This window comes from Sardina pilchardus, chromosome 19 (assembly GCF_963854185.1).
Source record: "Sardina pilchardus chromosome 19, fSarPil1.1, whole genome shotgun sequence".
NCBI classification, from domain to species: domain Eukaryota; kingdom Metazoa; phylum Chordata; class Actinopteri; order Clupeiformes; family Clupeidae; genus Sardina; species Sardina pilchardus.
In genome coordinates, this window is record NC_085012.1 from 3,119,149 (window position 1) to 3,139,148 (window position 20,000).

The 20,000-nt window shown below is 47.0% G+C and overlaps 3 protein-coding genes across 6 annotated transcripts in view; 2 read left to right on the plus strand and 1 right to left on the minus strand.

Moving 5' to 3' along the window:
• tmeff1b (transmembrane protein with EGF-like and two follistatin-like domains 1b) overlaps positions 1 to 10,247 on the plus strand; it is a 29,352-nt gene extending 19,105 nt beyond the window's left edge. For all 4 annotated transcript variants that reach the window (XM_062520722.1, XM_062520723.1, XM_062520724.1 and 1 more), the window contains exons 5-10: positions 2,354 to 2,450; positions 5,043 to 5,191; positions 5,968 to 6,003; positions 7,793 to 7,925; positions 8,342 to 8,500; positions 9,411 to 10,247. In XM_062520722.1, the coding sequence (XP_062376706.1) occupies positions 2,354 to 2,450; positions 5,043 to 5,191; positions 5,968 to 6,003; positions 7,793 to 7,925; positions 8,342 to 8,500; positions 9,411 to 9,495 (659 nt within the window). In that variant the 3' untranslated portion in view covers positions 9,496 to 10,247. The remainder of the gene's footprint in view (positions 1 to 2,353; positions 2,451 to 5,042; positions 5,192 to 5,967; positions 6,004 to 7,792; positions 7,926 to 8,341; positions 8,501 to 9,410) is intronic.
• Positions 10,248 to 13,337: 3,090 nt separating this feature from the next.
• The window catches only part of cavin4b (caveolae associated protein 4b), a 6,676-nt gene continuing 13 nt past the window's right edge, over positions 13,338 to 20,000 (plus strand). The window contains exons 1-2 of the mRNA XM_062520726.1: positions 13,338 to 13,988; positions 17,766 to 20,000. The exon at positions 17,766 to 20,000 is cut by the window's right edge and continues 13 nt beyond it. Of these exons, the coding sequence (XP_062376710.1) occupies positions 13,632 to 13,988; positions 17,766 to 18,353 (945 nt within the window). The 5' untranslated portion in view covers positions 13,338 to 13,631 and the 3' untranslated portion in view covers positions 18,354 to 20,000. The remainder of the gene's footprint in view (positions 13,989 to 17,765) is intronic.
• The window catches only part of dnah5l (dynein, axonemal, heavy chain 5 like), a 107,755-nt gene continuing 107,703 nt past the window's right edge, over positions 19,949 to 20,000 (minus strand). The window contains exon 74 of the mRNA XM_062521861.1: positions 19,949 to 20,000. This exon is cut by the window's right edge and continues 899 nt beyond it. The gene's annotated coding sequence lies outside the window, so the exon portion shown is untranslated.

Consider the following 20,000-nt stretch of genomic DNA (forward strand, 5'->3'; position numbering starts at 1 on the left):
GCTGTGCTGTGGTAATAGTATGTACTGCATTAAGACCTGTGCTGTGCTGTGGTAATAGTATGTACTGCATTAAGACCTGTGCTGTGCTGTGGTAATAGTATGTACTGCATTAAGACCTGTGCTGTGCTGTGGTAATAGTATGTACTGCATTAGAATAGAAGAATAGAATAGAATATATACTTTTTTGATCCCGTGAGGGAAATTCAGTTCTCTGCATTTAACCCAATTTAACCGAATTAGTGAACACACAGCACACAGTGAACACACAGTGAGGTGAATCACACAACCCAGAGCAGTGAGCTGCCTGCCCAACCAGCGGCGCTCGGGGAGCAGTGAGGGGTTAGGTGCCTTGCTCAAGGGCACTTCAGCCGTGGTGGACTGGTCGGGGATCGAACCGGCAACCCTCCGGTTACAAGCCCGATGCGCTAACCAGTACACCACGGCTGCCCCCAAGACCTCACACTGCTGCCCCGCTGCACAGGCTCAAGCACAGGTGTGATGGGAGCCACATGCTAGTTAGTTAATTGGTTCAGTTTGTTCTCCGTAGCAAATGAGAGAAAACTCCTGCAGCGGCGTCTGATGTTCTGCGGCTCTCTGAAACGCTCATAGTGCTGATCGCCAGGCCAGCGAGGGGTGGGGGGGGGGGGGGGTTGTCACATCCTTATCCGAAGATTATTTTTAGATCCAGCTGCACTACGAGTAGCCAAAGCTTTTGACCAAGAAACTGGAAACTGAGCGAGCGGCGTTTAATTTGAGACTCCGCCTCCCGCGTGTCTCTGCTGAGATGAGGAGCGGATCCGAGGCTTCTGAGGCTGGAGCTCCAGAGCTGTCCTGTCATTTGGCTAAATTACAGGCCCACGCCGCACCGCAGGGGCCTCAAATCTGCTGTGGGCTTTGTCCTTAGAAGGCACACAAAATCAACACACTACACACACACACACACACACACACACACACACACACACTGTGCCGTCTCCCACTTCATTCCCATTCATTGAAAAGTATTTGTTTTGCCTTCACCATTTTGCAATTCTTTCTGTCTCACAACTCACACAGCTCACACAACTAACACAGCTAACACTGCTCACACAGCTAACACAACTAACACTGCTCACACAACTCACACAGCTAACACTGCTCACACAACTCACACAGCTAACACTGCTTACACAGCTAACACTGCTCACACTGCTAACACAACTAACACAACTCACACAGCTAACACAGCTTACACAGCTAACACTGCTCACACTGCTAACACAACTAACACAACTCACACAGCTAACACAGCTTACACAGCTAACACTGCTCACACAACTCACACAGCTAACACAACTAACACTGCTCACACAACTCACAGATAACAGAGCTAACACAGCTAACACAACCAACACAGCTCACACAACTAACACAGCTCACACAGCTAACACTGCTCACACAGCTCACACAGCTCACACTGCTAACACAGCTCACACAGCTCACACAACTCACACAGCTCACACAACTAACACAGCTCACACAACTAAAACAGCTCACACAGCCCACAGACCCAACACAGAGACACAACACACACCAAGAACATCCAGTGGCCTTGTGAGGAAATGCTCAATATTGGCAGGAACAGGGGAAACACAGAGTACACACTTTACCCTGCAACGCTGGACAGGGCTGTTAAGATATTGTAGTTTTCACAGTGTACACACTTTACCCTGCAACACTGGACAGGGCTTAAGTTAAGATATTGTAGTCTTAGAGGGTTATTTAAGAGTCAACTGCTTGACTCATACACGTGTATGTTATTTAACAGTAGCTGCTTTCAGATGTATTCATATGAATCATACACGTGTATTTAAGAGTCATGAATCATACACGTGTCCCATATTTTGGGTATTATCCCGAGCGTGTTGTTTTCATGAGCAATTATTATGCTCAGTGGAGAATTACCAGGAGAGTACTAGCAGGCTTATTATAATTATTCCATGCTTTAAAGAGTGGGGGTGGAGGGAGGGGGGTCTGCTGAAGTAGGTTTGAATTAAAATGGTAATTCCTCGGCTTTAAAACATCAACCTATTTTCCGGCATTAAATTACATTGGTTCCTTGTCGGCACCGAGCAATAGAATGCTATTTCCCAGTGTGTGTGTGTGTGTGTGTGTGTGTGTGTGTGCATGTGTGTGTGTGTGGGGCACCGAGCAATAGAATGCTATTTCTCCAAGTCAAGGAGGAGCCCACTTGATCATTCATTAAATCCTCCAGCAGCGAAAACTTCTGTCCAATTTATCAAAGTATTCTGAAATCGGATTTAAGAAGGGGGAAAAATATGTGTGTTTTAATCATATCATTCCTGACTTCCAGAATACGAAGCGTCTGGAAGCGACTCAGGCAAGAAGGCCACCAAGTGCGGCAACTGCAAGTATGGAGCCGAATGCGACGATGACTCAGAGGACGTTTGGTGAGATTTGGTTTTGTCTGGGCCAGTGTGGTCTCAGCCCATTACCCATCGTCCACCCCCATTGTCCATCACATCGTCCACCCCCATTGTCCACCCCACTCCCATATCCACCATATTGTCCACTCCCATTATCCACTACATTGGTCTCTACCCATAATCCATCACATCGTCCACTCCAATCGTCCACTCCCACTCCCATATCCACTATATTGTCCCCTCCCATATCCACTATATTGTCCTCTCCAATATCCACTACATTTACAGTATCTCTGCCCATGGTCCACTCCCATTCACACAGTATCAGAGCCGTGCACCATATCTGTTGCTCTGTGCTAAATATTGCATGGCAGTGCTGTAACAGAGCAGGACGGGTACAGTAGTGAACAGGAGCAGGACGGGTACAGTAGTGAACAGAGCAGGACGGGTACAGTAGTGAACAGAGCAGGACGGGTACAGTAGTGAACAGGAGCAGGTGCTGTAACAGAGCAGGACGGGTACAGTAGTGAACAGGAGCAGGACGGGTACAGTAGTGAACAGAGCAGGACGGGTACAGTACTGAACAGGAGCAGGTGCTGTAACAGAGCAGGACGGGTACAGTAGTGAACAGAGCAGGACGGGTACAGTACTGAACAGAGCAGGACGGGTACAGTAGTGAACAGGAGCAGGACGGGTACAGTAGTGAACAGGAGCAGGTGCTGTAACAGAGCAGGACGGGTACAGTAGTGAACAGGAGCAGGACGGGTACAGTAGTGAACAGGAGCAGGACGGGTACAGTAGTGAACAGGAGCAGGTGCTGTAACAGAGCAGGACGGGTACAGTAGTGAACAGGAGCAGGTGCTGTAACAGAGCAGGATGGGTACAGTACTGAACAGAGCAGGACGGGTACAGTAGTGAACAGAGCAGGACGGGTACAGTAGTGAACAGGAGCAGGTGCTGTAACAGAGCAGGACGGGTACAGTAGTGAACAGAGCAGGACGGGTACAGTACTGAACAGAGCAGGACGGGTACAGTAGTGAACAGGAGCAGGACGGGTACAGTACTGAACAGAGCAGGACGGGTACAGTAGTGAACAGAGCAGGACGGGTACAGTAGTGAACAGAGCAGGACGGGTACAGTAGTGAACAGGAGCAGGTGCTGTAACAGAGCAGGACGGGTACAGTAGTGAACAGAGCAGGACGGGTACAGTAGTGAACAGAGCAGGACGGGTACAGTACTGAACAGAGCAGGACGGGTACAGTAGTGAACAGGAGCAGGACGGGTACAGTACTGAACAGAGCAGGACGGGTACAGTAGTGAACAGAGCAGGACGGGTACAGTAGTGAACAGGAGCAGGACGGGTACAGTACTGAACAGAGCAGGACGGGTACAGTAGTGAACAGAGCAGGACGGGTACAGTAGTGAACAGAGCAGGACGGGTACAGTACTGAACAGGAGCAGGTGCTGTAACAGAGCAGGATGGGTACAGTAGTGAACAGAACAGGACGGGTACAGTAGTGAACAGAGCAGGACGGGTACAGTAGTGAACAGGAGCAGGTGCTGTAACAGAGCAGGACGGGTACAGTAGTGAACAGGAGCAGGACGGGTACAGTAGTGAACAGGAGCAGGACGGGTACAGTAGTGAACAGAGCAGGACGGGTACAGTACTGAACAGAGCAGGACGGGTACAGTAGTGAACAGAGCAGGACGGGTACAGTAGTGAACAGAGCAGGACGGGTACAGTACTGAACAGAGCAGGACGGGTACAGTAGTGAACAGAGCAGGACGGGTACAGTAGTGAACAGAGCAGGACGGGTACAGTAGTGAACAGGAGCAGGACGGGTACAGTAGTGAACAGGAGCAGGTGCTGTAACAGAGCAGGACGGGTACAGTACTGAACAGAGCAGGACGGGTACAGTACTGAGGATGGCATGACCAGGAGCTTTACGGGGCACGTTTTTAAAGGAAAGGTTAACCGCCATGAGATTAAAGGGGGACACAAGGCACCTAAAGAGTCCTCCACTGAAATGTATGGAGACAGTTGGTAATTCTGTAACACATTATAGCGTGTTGTCTACACATATGAGAGGACTTTGGCTAAACCAATGAGACCATACACACACACACACACACACACACACACACACACACACACACACACACACACACACACACACACACACACACACACACACACACACACACACACAATAGGAAAAATGGAGAAGCTGTCGTAGTCTCGGCAGCTGGGCGGTCAAACTGAGTGGAAGTGGCCGGCCACTCTGGGACAGCGGAGGAGAACTCTGGTCACTTGCGTCAGACACACACACACACTGAATGGCTGGTGTGGGCTCTCTGGTTTGCAGGTGCATGTGCAGTATCGGCTGCAGTGGGCACAATGAAGGCTTCAGTCAGAGCACACACACACACACACACACACACACACACACACACACACACACTGAATGGCTGGTGTGGGCTCTGGTTTGCAGGTGCATGTGCAGTATCGACTGCAGTGGGCACAATGAAGGCTTCAGTCAGAGCACACACACACACACACACACACACACACACACACACACACACTGAATGGCTGGTGTGGGCTCTGGTTTGCAGGTGCATGTGCAGTATCGACTGCAGTGGGCACAATGAGAACCCGGTGTGTGGGACGGACGGCAACTCCTACACCAACCCGTGCCACGTGCGCGAGGCCTCCTGCATGAAGCAGGAGCAGATCGACGTCAAGCACCTGGGGAGGTGTCCAGGTAATGCCCCCTACACACACACACGCACGCACGCACGCACGCACGCACGCACACACGCACACACACACACACACACACACACACACACACACACACACGCACAGATCAGGAGAGATCCACACACACACACACACACACACACACACACAGCACCTCGGGAGGTGTCCAGGTAATGCCCCCTACACACACACACACACACACACACACACACACACACACACACACACACACACACGCACACTTGAACAGTTGAACCAGATCCCACCAGGCTTCAGCAGGCCCAGGGAGGTTGCGTGGCACCGATCAGGAGAGATACACACACACACACACACACACACACACACACACACACACACACACACACGCACAGATCAGGAGAGATCCACACACACACACACACACACACACACGCACCGATCAGGAGAGATCCACACACACACACACACACACACACACACACACACACACACACACACACACGCACCGATCAGGAGAGATCCACAGGCCTGGCCGGCGCTCAGAGGATTTGCTGTTGGCTAAAGCGCTAACACGCTAACACTAAGACTTTAAGAGGCCTTTTCAGTCCTGATTACATACTCAGCACATTGCAGAGTCCTGCTCTTAGCGCTGGAGCATTGCATATGGCAAGCTGTGCTTATAGCTTTAAGCACATGCCCTGACAAGATAATGTTGCCTAACAAATAATGCCATCATTCCAAACAATTGAGATTAGTCACTAATACTTTCTAATAATTTGCTTGCTTCTCTAAAAACAGACAAAGGGAAAAAGGATGTTCCTCCGGATGTGTTTGGTGAGTAAAGTACATTTTTTATTGCTGTTTTGTTTTCACTCCTTTTGTCTCACTACTATCACTACTAATCATCGTAGTGTCCACAGAACTCACTACTAGTCAGATTAATCATTGTAGTGTCCACAGAACTCACTACTAGTCAGATTAATCATCGTAGTGTCCACAGAACTCACTACTAGTCAGATTAGTCATCGTAGTGTCCACAGAACTCACTACTAGTCAGATTAGTCATCGTAGTGTCCACAGAACTCATTACTAGTCAGATTAATCATCGTAGTGTCCACAGAACTCACTACTAGTCAGATTAATCATCGTAGTGTCCACAGAACTCACTACTAGTCAGATTAGTCATCGTAGTGTCCACAGAACTCATTACTAGTCAGATTAGTCATCGTAGTGTCCACAGAACTCACTACTAGTCAGATTAATCATCGTGGTGTCCACAGAACTCACTATTAGTCAGATTAATCATTGTGGTGTTGACCACAGAACTCACTATTAGTCAGATTAATCATTGTGGTGTCCAGCACCCCCAACCTACAGGCTCCCTCCACCATGCTGACCACAGACACAATAACAGTGTAATCACTTTCCCTGAGACACCATCTCCATACTTAATATTTACATCTACTGTACATCTCACCAGGGTTCATTTAGAGGACACTTTTCCCAAAGCAACTTACATATGTCAGATATATGTCAGTTATACTAGATATGTCAGTTATATGTCAGATATATTACATATGTCATGTTATATTTGGAGGCTGTTGCATTCTTCCATATTCTTCTATATTGCACGGTTGTTATACTGTATACTTTACTTTACAGGCTGTGTTATGCAGGCTATGATCACAGGTGCATGTTTATGCTCATAACAGCAGTTGTTGTCCATAAAAGTACAACACCCATCGTATGGAACAACAGCCCTGGAGAACTAAGCTTTTTAATGGGGGTTTCACACAATCTGGTGACCTCCAGAAATCATCCTGACCCACAGGTTGAGAACCATTGCTCTAAAAGTGTGCATAGCTTGTCATGCTTAACTAACCCTCACGTTTTGAAGTCTTGATGAATATGTAGCTTGTCCTGCCTAACTAGCCCCAGGTCTCCAGAAATGGCAGCTGATGAGTAAGGTCATACTCATACTGAAAAAAATTGAGGGTTTGAGTAAGGTGACCAGATGTCTGAGACCAAAACTGGGGACATAATCCCCAAAATGTGGAAAAACGGGGACGTTTTCAGTTTGACTATCAATCTGGTTGAAATACATAGACGTTTTATCTTCAAAAAACGGAGACATAGGTAATTTTTCTGTAATTTCCCGGGGACAGGCAACCAAAAGCGGGGACTGTCCCCTGAAACCGGGGACGTGTGGTCCCCCTAGGTGTGAGGGGTACGTGATGGAACATGTAGGGTGCCGCTCTGCTGCATGTGAAGATCCCAAATGCCTTAAGTACCATCTGACCTCCTCGGCCTTCGCTTGGGTTTATGACACGCCTGGGTTTCCCTTCGTCTGACCCCCTTGGGTCTTCCTAGGGGCATTAGCAGCTAGTTGGAGATTTTCACACTGCACCTGTCACTGTCCTGCAGGTCTCCTTTATTGGATTAGGACAGTGAGAAAAGACCTTGCCCCTATGTCTGATCGCAGCTAGAACTATCTTTTAAATATTCAGCCAGTTACCATGGCAGCAGCTTGATGATACAGGCCCAGGATCAGTCGGCCTGTGCTTGATGTGATGATGTGATGACGTTGTCGTCCTAGTAACTAGGATGCATATTTCACCCACAGCGGTCGTTAAGGAGAAACCAGACTTGGGCAGCGGACGCACCACCGGCTGGAACGCAGCGCCCTGCTCCGAGGAGGACTCCCACTTCTGTCTGCACGGCCAGTGTGAGATGAGATACGGCGTCCCCTCCTGCAGGTACCAGCTCTGCGCAGGCCTGTCCCGGGCTGTGTGATAGATCACATGTTTCATAAAAGAGGGGAAAACTCTTAAATGTGCTGAAAGGCATAATGTTTTTGATTAGAGTGGCCAGTGTTAATGTGTGGAAAGCGTTTTTAAGTGAAAGCGGCCACACCTTTTGTGTTGGAAGTCTAGAAGCGTAACCCTAAAACTGACCATGAAGCAGCTCTGCAGCTCTGCAGCCTCGTCTGTCTGGTTCTTTGCTCCCGTTTCACAGCTGAGCGCCCCCTGCAGGTGAAAAGCGCTTGACAACTGTGTTGTTGACGTCTGCTGTTCCCCCGCAGGTGTGAGTCGGGCTACACGGGCGCTCAGTGTGATATCCAGGACTTCAACATCCTGTACGTGTGTTGTTGACGTCTGCTCTCTCCCCGCAGGTGTGAGTCGGGCTACACGGGCGCTCAGTGTGATGTGCAGGACTTCAACATCCTGTACGTGGTGCCCAGCGGCCAGAAGCTGCACTACGTGCTCATCGCCGCCATCATCGGCGCCGTGCAGATCGCCATCATCGTGGCCGTCGTCATGTGCATCACCAGGTGCGTGACCTCTCACCCCGCGACCTCTCACCCCGCGCGCGCTGGACACGCGGTTCTCCTTTAAAGGATAGTTTGGGGGTCTTTAATTGGACAGGACAGTGGGACAGTGGAGCAGGACAGGAAGTGAGTGGGAGAGAGAGCGTCAGGGTGGGAATCGGGAAAGGAGCACGGGGCGGGAACGGGAACCGGGGGGGGGGGATCGGGAAAGGAGCACGGGGCGGGAGCGGGAACCGGGTGGGATCGGGAAAGGAGCACGGGGCGGGAGCGGGAACCGGGTGGTCGGCGTGCGCTCTACGGCTGGGACACTCCGTTGGAGTGCCGTTCTGGACACCCTTAAGATGATAGGCTGACGTTCTGGACACCCTTAAGATGATAGGCTGACGTTCTGGACACCCTTAAGATGATAGGCTGACGTTCAGGACACTCTGAAGATGATAGGCTGACGTTCAGGTTTCTCTTAAGGCCACACAAAAGCCTTTTAAAGTCCTTGTAAAGCCGTGCCAAAGGGACTGTTGAGTGTTAGTAATAGCAGTCTTCACTTGTGAGGCGGAATTGGTTTAGTCCAGAAGAACCCTTTGTTCTTATCCAGCTTCCTGTGGGCTAGAAAAACTAGCTGTATGTATATCTACAGGTAATGTATTCTGCCCGCTGTCCACCTTTCATGGAGAGAGTGAGATTGTCTGGCTGACTTGGGGAATTGAGGTCTTTGAAGCTCAATATGAAGTTCAAAGGAAACAAGAGAGATCGTTGGAGAGCAGTCTGGGAAATATATCTACTGTTCTCAAAAGGATGAATTAAATAAACCTTTTTAATTAAAAACGCACAGTTATTTTCTGTGACAGACCCAGAGTAGAAGCCCTTGGAATCAGTGGAGTCATTGACTTTTCCTTTTCTGTTGTGTCTTTCACAGGAAATGCCCCAAAAATAACCGCGGACGTCGGCAAAAGCAAAACCTTGGACACTTTTCTTCAGATACTTCTTCCAGGATGATGTAGCTGTATTTTTTATTTTAATTTTTATACTTTTTTCGTACCAAGTGGATTACATTTTTAACGTATCAATTTTATTTTTCCTGATTTTTAAACTTGGGAGGATGACAACATATTTTTTTTTTCTTTTTTTAAAATATTATTTTGAAAGAGGCCTTATTTTTTCTTTACTGGACATTCCTGTTGTCTGTATGACACTTTCAACAGGAGCAAGCTATTGTGGGTTTAGATATTATTTTGGTACTTTTGAATTCTTTGGTTTTCTTCTGTAGCTCTCGGCACACACACCTTTACCACTGAAACGGATTTCTCTCTCTCTTGGAATGTGCTGCTCATTGGGACCACTCACAAATGGATTTCTTGTCTTCATTTTTTCCCTCACGTCTCTTGCTTTCCTGATTTTTCTTGTTTCCTTTGCAAATTGAATGCAGCTGAACACCAAATGCAGTTGGACATGAATGAAATGTGAGCCGATGATGTTTTAAAAAGAAAAAAAAAAGTTTACAAAAAGTTCTCTCTCTTTTGAAAAAGGAATTCCAGCAATGGAACACAATGTGTTTTTGACATAGCTAATCATTTTTCGATGTTGGATCGTTTGTAGTTTTTTTATGTTCTAATGTTATTGGTGTTACTGTTGTTGATGTTGAAATGATCATTATTATTGACATTAATTTAATTCTAGATGCATATCGCATGCTCTGTGGAACTGTGTCCAGTGCTGTAGACTTGATAGAATTAAATTCTCCGTCCTACGAGTAGTTTTTGCTGCTTCCATCTGAATATTAGTCACATAAAGTGTCCGTTGCATTTCTGTATCTAAACATGCTGCATTGAATGTGAAGCCCACAGCGTGCTAAGGAGGAGGACCTTTGTGAATGTTAGGAACTGGTGAGAGGGACCTTATCTCCCCAAGATGAACTAGTGGTGGGTTGTGTGAATGTTTAAAATTATACACGTTTAAAATGATACACATCTTTTTATATAATCATTTGAACAGAGAGAGACACTCAAATCTGATATCAGTTAACCCAGTAAGGCTGTATACCTTCACAAGAACTAAAATATTCAGTGGCAATTCAATTTAGTGTCCTTTAAAAGACAAACTCTGATGAGGCACGAGAGCAAAGCCTCTACATTTCAACACAGTGATGGATGGATTTTAATAACGCCAGTAGTGTGGCCTTTAATAAGCTACAGAGTGCCATCAATAAGGAATGACAACCCCACCCAGCAGCCCTTTATACAGACCACACGAGATGCCTCCACTAGGGGGAGACAACGACGCATTTCAATTCCCCTTTACAGCGTGACCTCTTTTGTCAGCATTGGTCTGTTTAACATTGAAAATTTGATTGAATGATTTTTTAAAAAAGAACGCATAAAACGGATCATGGACGACCCCATGCGCAATTTTGATCTAATTGAATGACTGAATGTATGTTCCCTGCAAATCCTTTACCATCAAGACAAAACAGAATTAAAATGGTCTCCAATGTATCAAAATTATTGTGTAAAATTGTTATTGTAGACATGCACTGAAAACAGGTCGATAAAGGCAGAATTAATTAGAACAGCGCTAGATGAATGAGAGACAACTCTTTGTTCATATGCCAGCACGGTTCCATAGAGTCTCATAGAATAGATCTGAAATAAATGTAGATATATTTCACTTCCATAATATACATGTAGCATTGAATATTATTTGACAAGCATTGTAGATTCATTGGTCTCTTGTTAAGGCAACTGGAACTAACATGCTGAGAGAAACGTTGATATTTTGAGATACTGATACTGAAAGGAATCCTCACCTTCCTGTACCTGAAGACCTGATTTGTTTATATTAGCGCTACTGTATCTTAAAGGGCCACGACAGACATTCAGATGAAGCTTCTCAGTTGCAGAAGAGGCTCCAACGCCAAAAGGAGAGCTGAGAGGAGTTGGGGCAAAGAGTTGATGGCATGAAACTGCACAAAAAGAGAGAAGCTATACAGTATCAAATGAAGAGTATGACGGCATACTATGAATGTGCATTTCAGTCCCACTGTGTGTGTGTGTGTGTGTTGGTGGGTTACAAGTGCACTACAAGACAGCACTGAGGCAGGCTGAACTGGGCTGTGACAGGACTGGGGGTAATTATAGCCAGGTCCCGCTGGTAATTATAGATAGCAGCTGGTAGCATAATTTTAGGGATTTGGACAGCCCTTCCCCCCCTACCTCACAACCTCCTTAACAACCCCCCCCCCCCCCCAACCTTGGCACCCACACCTCCCTACCTCACAACCCCCCTGCCCCCCCCCCGCGCTCCCCCTGAGGTGGTAGCCCCTGGGTAATGCAGGACGGTCTTGTCCTAGTTGCTAAGTGACTGTCTTGTCCTGGTTGCTAAGTGACAGGACCCTAACCATCCTAACCTTTTTTGCCGATCAGGAAAACGAGACAATGAGAATAAAAAGTAGCCCCAGGCATGTGAACACACACACACACACACTGTAACCATCTGTCAGCTGTGTGTTAATAATGAGAGTTCACGGGAGACCTGTTTAATGTGCATGAGGGCAGGCCATTAAAGGTGCTTGCAGGATTAAAGGGTAGGTAGGCAAAATGGAGCGTGAACACAAAGGAAGATGTTCCTCAAACCTGACTACACCTTACAGCTGCTTAGCCTCCACATGAGACTAGCTTTACATCAAAACCTGATAACACCTTACAGCTGACTAGCCTTCACATGAGACTAGCTTTACATCAAAACCTGAATACACCTTACAGCTGACTAGCCTTCACATGAGACTAGTTTTACATCAAAACCTGATAACACCTTACAGCTGACTAGTCTTCACATGAGACTAGTTTTACATCAAAATCTGATAACACCTTACAGCTGACTAGCCTTCACATGAGATTCGTTTTACATCACAGAAAAGATTTAAAAAGAATGTCATCTTCTAGATGTCATCACTAGTTTCACCTTCCAATGTAGTCCTCTGCCCAGTTGGCCTTGGACATTAAATAATAATAATACAATTATAATACACGACAAAATCTCATTGATACAATTACAGACACTTCAAGTACAATTATTTAGTGAAACTAAATCTCTTGTCATATCTGGTACAACAGATTGGATGGATGTCATGCACAGCCAGGTGCTGACCAATGACAAAGCAACGCAGGCATGATGACTAAGTGCTGAGATCACAGGGAGAAGAGGCTCCTCTGTGCCTGACAATCTCCCCCGAAACTCCGGGATTGGCTCAACACCACCATGTGTGTGTGTGTGTGTGTGGGGGGGGGGGACTGGTTAGACGGGGAAGTCCAGTCTCTGATTAAGCCATGTACCTTGCGTTCAGCCCTGCACACTTGTGTGGCAATAGCGGGTGTTGCTTTCCAAACACGCGGTCATAAGATCCGTGTTGATGTCTGCTCCTGCCAATTATTCTCACATGACGCGCATGGACAGTCGTTCATGGCCGTTCTTTAGCATTAGCGGTGGCTAGCCCATAAAAGGCACAGGCCACGTATGGATCCCTTTACAGTTGTGTATGTTAACACAACAGCAATGTGGTGGTGCAATGGAACAGAGAATGAGTCCCTGGGCGCTAATGGCTAATGGTGAGGGGCTTTCCATTCTCCTAGACCCCCATACACATCTTCTAAAACAGTCAGGGTGTCACCTTACTACGGATATTTATAACTGTGATGAATTCATGCAGACCAGGGCACTCCCTCACTCTGACTCTACCTTCTTAGCTCTCCTTCTCTTTCACTCTCTCCCTCACTCTCTCTCTCTCTCTCTCTGTCTCTCTTTGGGCGTAGCATGTGACGCTGTGTGCCCTTTGATCCCCTGTTCTGCCCTACATGTGGGTGAGGTGGAGCTTCCATGTTCTTCTGCAGTAGACGCGTGTGAAGACACACTTCAGCCGTCCGCCTCCCATCCGTCCACCCGACCGCTCAACCACAGGACAGTCCGCAGCCCCCATGTGGTCCCGCACCTGAGCCCGTCGCCCACACCGTCCTAGAGCTGTTCCCGTCCCCGCGCCCTCGGAGACGACCTCCCTTCCCTTCAGCAGGTGGTTGCTTTTCCCTTCTCTTCCCCACACACTTCTCCCCCTCTCTCTTCTGCTGCGGAAAACAGGACGGCGGCAGCGATGGCTCAGAAGATGGACGTGTCCGCGCTGGAGGGTGAGGCTGGCGTCCTGGCGCTGCTGGAGCGCGTGGCGGGCATCATCGACAACGTGCAGGCGTGCCAGACGCGCATGGAGGAGCGGCAGCTGGAGCTGGAGGCCTGCGTCAAGACCATCCAGGCGGACGTGGCCAAGCTGACCAAGGACCACTCGGCCACCAACGGCGTGGTGGAGAAGCTCCTGGAGAAGACGCAAAAGGTCAGCTGCCACATCAAGGACGTGCGCGTGCGCGTGGAGAAGCAGAACGAGCGCGTGAAGAGGGTGGAAGAGACGCAAGGAGAGCTGCTCTTGAAGAACAAGTTCAGAGTCGTCATCTACCAGGTGAGGCCAGCGGCTAAACACAGGGCGCGCACACACACACAGGGCGCACACACACATTGGTCATCTCTTATCCAACACAGGGCGCACACACACATTGGTCATTTCTTATCCAACACAGGGCGCACACACACATTGGTCATTTCTTATCCAACACAGTGTGCTGCTCTGTGGCTCGGTTGAGCGCCGAGTACAACTGGATGTCAACAGATTTATGATTTCAGTTTCACGAGGGTGACTAGACTTCAGCATCAGTCTGATCTGATCATGCAAAACTGAACTGAACTCGCACACAGTTGTCTGCTCATACACAGTGTGCACGGTGGCTTGTCTGCTCATACACAGTGTGCACGGTGGCTTGTCTGTTGTATGTCATTCAGACTTCCTTTTTTGTCCTCCAATTTGTGTCCCCTGTCTTGCCAGCGAGACGCTACAGTGACACTTGTAGTATCAGCACAAGCTAAAACTAGCCACCAGGAAGGTGGGTTTCAAAGAGTACGCCTACGAGTACACTTCTGGCAGGCAAGGGAGCGACTTGAAAGCCAAGGACACTTTGACTTAAAGGGAAAATCAAAACGCCACTCTGCAATTGTTTGGCTCAGAGGGGAGTGCTGAACCCCCACCCCCACCCCCCCCCCGACCCTGGGGGTGAGTGGCTGACAGTCCGCTGGTGACCCGATTATTTCAGCCTCCTGCTTGACTTGGCAGAGCGCAAGATAAATGGCTGGGCACCAAAAGGTTAGACATTGCCCTTATGAAAGCTAATATGTAGGAGCCTGCCATCGCCAACCTAAGAGGGCTGGACTAGCAATCCTCACAGCTCTGCTCTAAATCTCTTTTTAGCCCAGAGGGGGCAAGAAGGCAGACATTAGACCTGGCCTCCATCTTGTTTTAGAACAGAGTGGGCCAGGGTGGGAGGCGCTCCAGGAGTGAGCACTCCTCTCCTCACCATTCACTACATTAAATACTGTACCCATACTGTACCAACTGTACCCCTACCGTGCCAACGTTGGGACTGTACCCATACTGTGCCAACGCTGGGACTGTACCCATACTGTACCAAAGCTTGGACTGCAGGACAGCAATCAATTAGACTTTCATTCAGACAAGCCAAAGAATAAAACGTACTGACTGGCTGAATACAGAAATTACATCAAGTGTATGAAGTAAGCTAGGAAGATATACAAATCTATACATTTAAATTGTACAGTTACTATTTCTGTCTGAGACGACTAATGGGGTGCCAACAGGTGACTTGATAGCACCTTGTGTCTCTCAGGGTCACAGTTTAAAAGTGGTGCGATCATTAAAGCCAGGAAAGGGGCACACATTGTTACGATAACGTTGTGATAATATTACGATATGTTATGATAACGTCATCTGTTTTTACCTGATGTAGAGCATTATAATAGGCCAAGCTAGATAAGGAACTGTCCAGAATAAAATCACACTTTGTTCATGACCATACCACTTCTTTACGTCATCTGTGCTATTATTAGTTATCTCAATCAACTTTTGGCAACTTTTTGCCATTACTATTTGGCTGTGTGTACAAGGTATAAAGTGACGTTTTATTGCTGCAACACTACACCTAGCTTTTGATCAGTCTGGCAAAGAGAAGGATATTTTATACCTGTTATTATCGTGAGAATGAATCACTGTGAACCATGTTATACCTACGAGGAAACAGGCACAACTAGAGTTCTGAATCAGAACAGCACAAATGAGCGCGTGATTTCTGAAGGTATACTGAAGATGTGTACGCTTCATGGATCCCTTGCTTAAATGCCTTCGCTTTCTGCCCTTAACCTCATTATCACACTAGAAAATAGACACGACTATATAGAGCTGTCTGGTGCAACTCTTCCAGGCTGGTGCAAGCTGTCCGCTGCGCTGCGCTTGCCCACACGGCTCAGCCTGTCCTGTCCTGTCCTGTCCGACTGCGTCTGCTGTAGCAGGGCACAAGCTCAGGCAACCCGACAGCTGACAGTTTGTTCAGAGTTATTCTGAGAGCGTACGCCATGAAGCCACACATTTCCTAATATAGTACTATCATGTCTGACGCAGCTACCGTCCAAAAAGCCCCCGCCACACTCTCTGTTCCGAGCACAAACCCAGCAGCATTAGGAGTTATTGATCTGCATTAGGAGTTATCGATCTGCATGAGGAGTTATTGATCTGCATTAGGAGTTATTGATCAGCAGAGCTCCGCGTGCACGAGTGGTCTGCTCAAGATCACAGGGCAGAGTGGACATGGAGGTGTCCAGCCCAAGATCACAGGGCAGAGTGGACATGGGGGGCAGAGCAGTGTGGGTTGTGAAGTGGGCTGTGAAGAGTGCTGTGGGGTGCAGGCTGTGGCCAGTCGTGGCCGGTGATAACGTGCGGTCAGTAATGTGAGTGGCGCTCTGCAGGCAGATAGTTGTAAATGTCAGTGTGTGACAAGTGGGTGTCATATATGCTTACACAACGCCTTGGCCTCATTTTCAAGTTTGGAGTCTCTGCAACTAGAACGATGAATATTTCATCAAGTGATATGTCGTCAAAATGCGCAGTCAGGTTTTGCTGACGTCGAGCTGTTACATAAGTTTGCAAAGACTCTCTGACAGCCATCTTAGTGCTGGAGACTCTGCTGTTCCTACTGGTGAAGCATCATAAAACTCATGTATGCAATTATATCTCCACACCAATCATCAACTCAGACTGATGCTCATCATTTTCTCAGTGTGAGATCAGCAGCCGAATTACAGGCATATTACTCCTCGCTCAGGGAGTTGTGTTATTATACTGCTAATTGCACCAGAGTGATAGCACAGCATGTCTACTGGTTTGCTATCTGTTCTAAAATGACTTTTTGTTGTTTTTCACGATGTGGGAACAGAATATGTGGGAGTACTTTCATTAAAAAGGAAAAACTCCAGAGATGTGAGTTGTTAGTTGTTTCTGAGACATCATACCTGTGGCAGATTCTACAGGTTTAGAAAATGGCTCCAGAGATGTGAGTTGTTAGCATGTCTGAGATATCCGACCTGTGGCAGATTCTACAGGTTTAGAAAATGGCTCCAGAGTGAGTTGTTAGCATGTCTGAGATATCCGACCTGTGGCAGATTCTACAGGTTTAGAAAATGGCTCCAGAGATGTGAGTAGTTATTATGTCTGAGATATCCGACCTGTGGCAAATTCTACAGGTTTAGAAAATGGCTCCAGAGATGTGAGTTGTTAGCATGTCTGAGATATCCGACCTGTGGCAGATTCTACAGGTTTAGAAAATGGCTGTTTTCCCTGCCAGCATGTAGACATTGCTCATATGGGGAGATTAACGCCACCAAATGGCTTCTAATTCTGAGGGAGCGGAGTAGTGAGAATTCAATGCTGGATGTTAACATAATTAAAGCCAGACAGCTGCAAGCCTCTCTATATTTAATGTTAGTGTATTATTTCTGTTTCTTGTGCTCATACAGAGCTACAGCTGTTTAATTTAATCTAATTTGAAATTGTACGATTGAAATGTCAATATTGCTTGCAAAATATTAAATCCTAACTATGATTACAAAAACGTTATTATATTCAATTTGCGCATAGGTGGCCCTGGAAATGCTGATTCATATACACAATAATAGCAACATTTGCATGTGCTAAATTGCATAATGATGAAAATGTATTTTTTTTAAATATTCTAAATAAACCAAAAAAGATATTATTTGTATATATATACTGTATATTATTTGAATGATGATTGTAGTGCTAACGACGACCCCAATGCTATCTTGCTCTGTTCTGTAGGGTGATAATGAAGTGAAGGCTGTAGCCGCCCCAAAGGCCGCCCCAAAGGAGGCCCCAAAGGAGGAGTCTGCTGACGCCCACGAGGAGCCCCCAGCGCCCCCCCCCGCCGAGTCTGATGAGGAGTACATGGTGGTGGAGGAGGGCGAGAACGCTGCCGCCCGCATGAAGAAGTCGGGCCTGAAGCGCATCGAGAGCCTGAAGCACACCTTCTCGCGCGAGAACATGAGCAAGACCAAGGAGAACCTGGGCAGCAAGGTGGGCAAGCTGGGCGAGCGCATCGTGACGGCCGAGCGCCGCGAGAAGATCCGCCAGTCGGGCGAGCGCATCAAGCAGTCGGGCGAGCGCTTCAAGGAGACCATCACCAAGACCGTGCCCGCCAAGCTCAACCTGAAGAAGGAGCGGACTGTGGCCGAGGGCCAGGAGGGGGCCGAGGGCTCCACGGAGGGCGCCGCGCCCGTGCCCCCCGCCAAGGGCCGCAAGGCCAACGACGTCGCCTACACCGAGGTGGCGCTGGAGAAGGAGGAGGGCGCCGAGGGCAAGGGGGAGGAGTCAGAAGTGCCCATGTACGACATGAAGCAGCTCTCCTAAACAGGGGGGCGTGCCAGGGGGGAGGAAATACATGTCCTGGACTGTTTGAATGCCGATGGAAGTTTGTTTTGCCGAACGGGAGTTTGATTTGATAGTGATTCACGCGTGGATCAGTCAACAACTCCAAAAGGGGAAATCCGAAGAGACGAAGGTTGGCAACTGAGTGGAAGAGAAAGCATAAAAGATATAAGGGCCAGTTGGAGCTCCACAGAGAGATGTGTTGTATGAAGCAAAGTCGCTGTAATATTTATTTGCTAGTACTTCTCTGTTAGGGGTGGGCAAGGGTATTTGAGGAATTCATATGGGAGGAATTACAATAACATTTAGCTGTTTTCATGAAGTTTTTGTCTTGTTTACACTAAATCTAGACTCTAAGATACAGACGAATAAGGAGTGCTGAGGAAATGTATAATTGTTCCCACTGGGTACTGGGAGAGAGCTGGAATTTTCTGGACTTTTCTGGAATTGGGAGAAGAAGAACCAGATGAAAATCATCACCGATTTGCATGTTAAATCACTGATGATGCAAGTTTGAATGAACACTTTCTTTGAGGATGGAAAGCTCACGTGTGTTTTGGGGTAAACGTGTGGTGACGAACAATAAAACAACCTTTTTATGTATAACACAACTGTTAATAGTAGAGTATTTGAGACATATTAACTTACAGTGCAGTCAATCCTGTGGTATCAGTTTCATACTCATTCACGTTATAGGATACAAATTTAATTAATAAAGAACTCTGTCAGCTGGTTTCTGATGAGTACCCTAAAAGGATTAACTGAATGGTGTTGAGGAAGTTTATATTAGACTATGTTGGCTATAAAACCAGTCATGTAGACCAGCGTATTAGTTGGCATCTAGCTCATCCAGATAGGTGGCCCATTTGGCAGTAAGCTACTGTACACTAAATGTCTCAAAAGGATGATGAGATGTGGCCATGTAGAATTAGGAAGGGTCCCATATGTATTAGCGGAGAATCCTAATGCAGAGCCTTTAGCTTGATGCTGAACGGCAAGAGGCCCATATAAGGCCATATAAGGCCCATATAAGGCCCATATAATATAATGTAATGTTGGCTACACTGAAGAAAATGTACTGTGACCAGGTGACCTTGCATGCTTAGATGTTTCTCTAATGTATATATTATTTAAAGTAATAGTTTACCTTTTGAAAGTGTTCTGCATGTGTAGTTGTCTGCCACACACACGCACACGCACACGCACACACACACACACACACACACACACACACACACACACACACACACACACACACACACACACACACACACACACACAAAGTATAATTAGTTTCATTAGTTGTGTTATCTGATATTATCCAGCCTTGATTGCACTTGGTTTTGAAGTACATGACTGTGCTATATTGATGACTACTGCTAGAATATTAAATTAGAAAATTGTTTTGCAACCTATTTAAGTAAACACCTACATGTTTAGGATGAGTAATAATATGCTTTTTTCCTATTTAGGTATCACAGATAAAATAGTATTCAATGACACAAACATATTTTCTACTGGGCTAACAGACAATACAAAGTCATTAGTCATTCAAACAATGAACATTTTGTGATACTTTTTGCATTGTTTTTATTCTCTGGTGATATATTTGGAAAACAGCTAATAAAA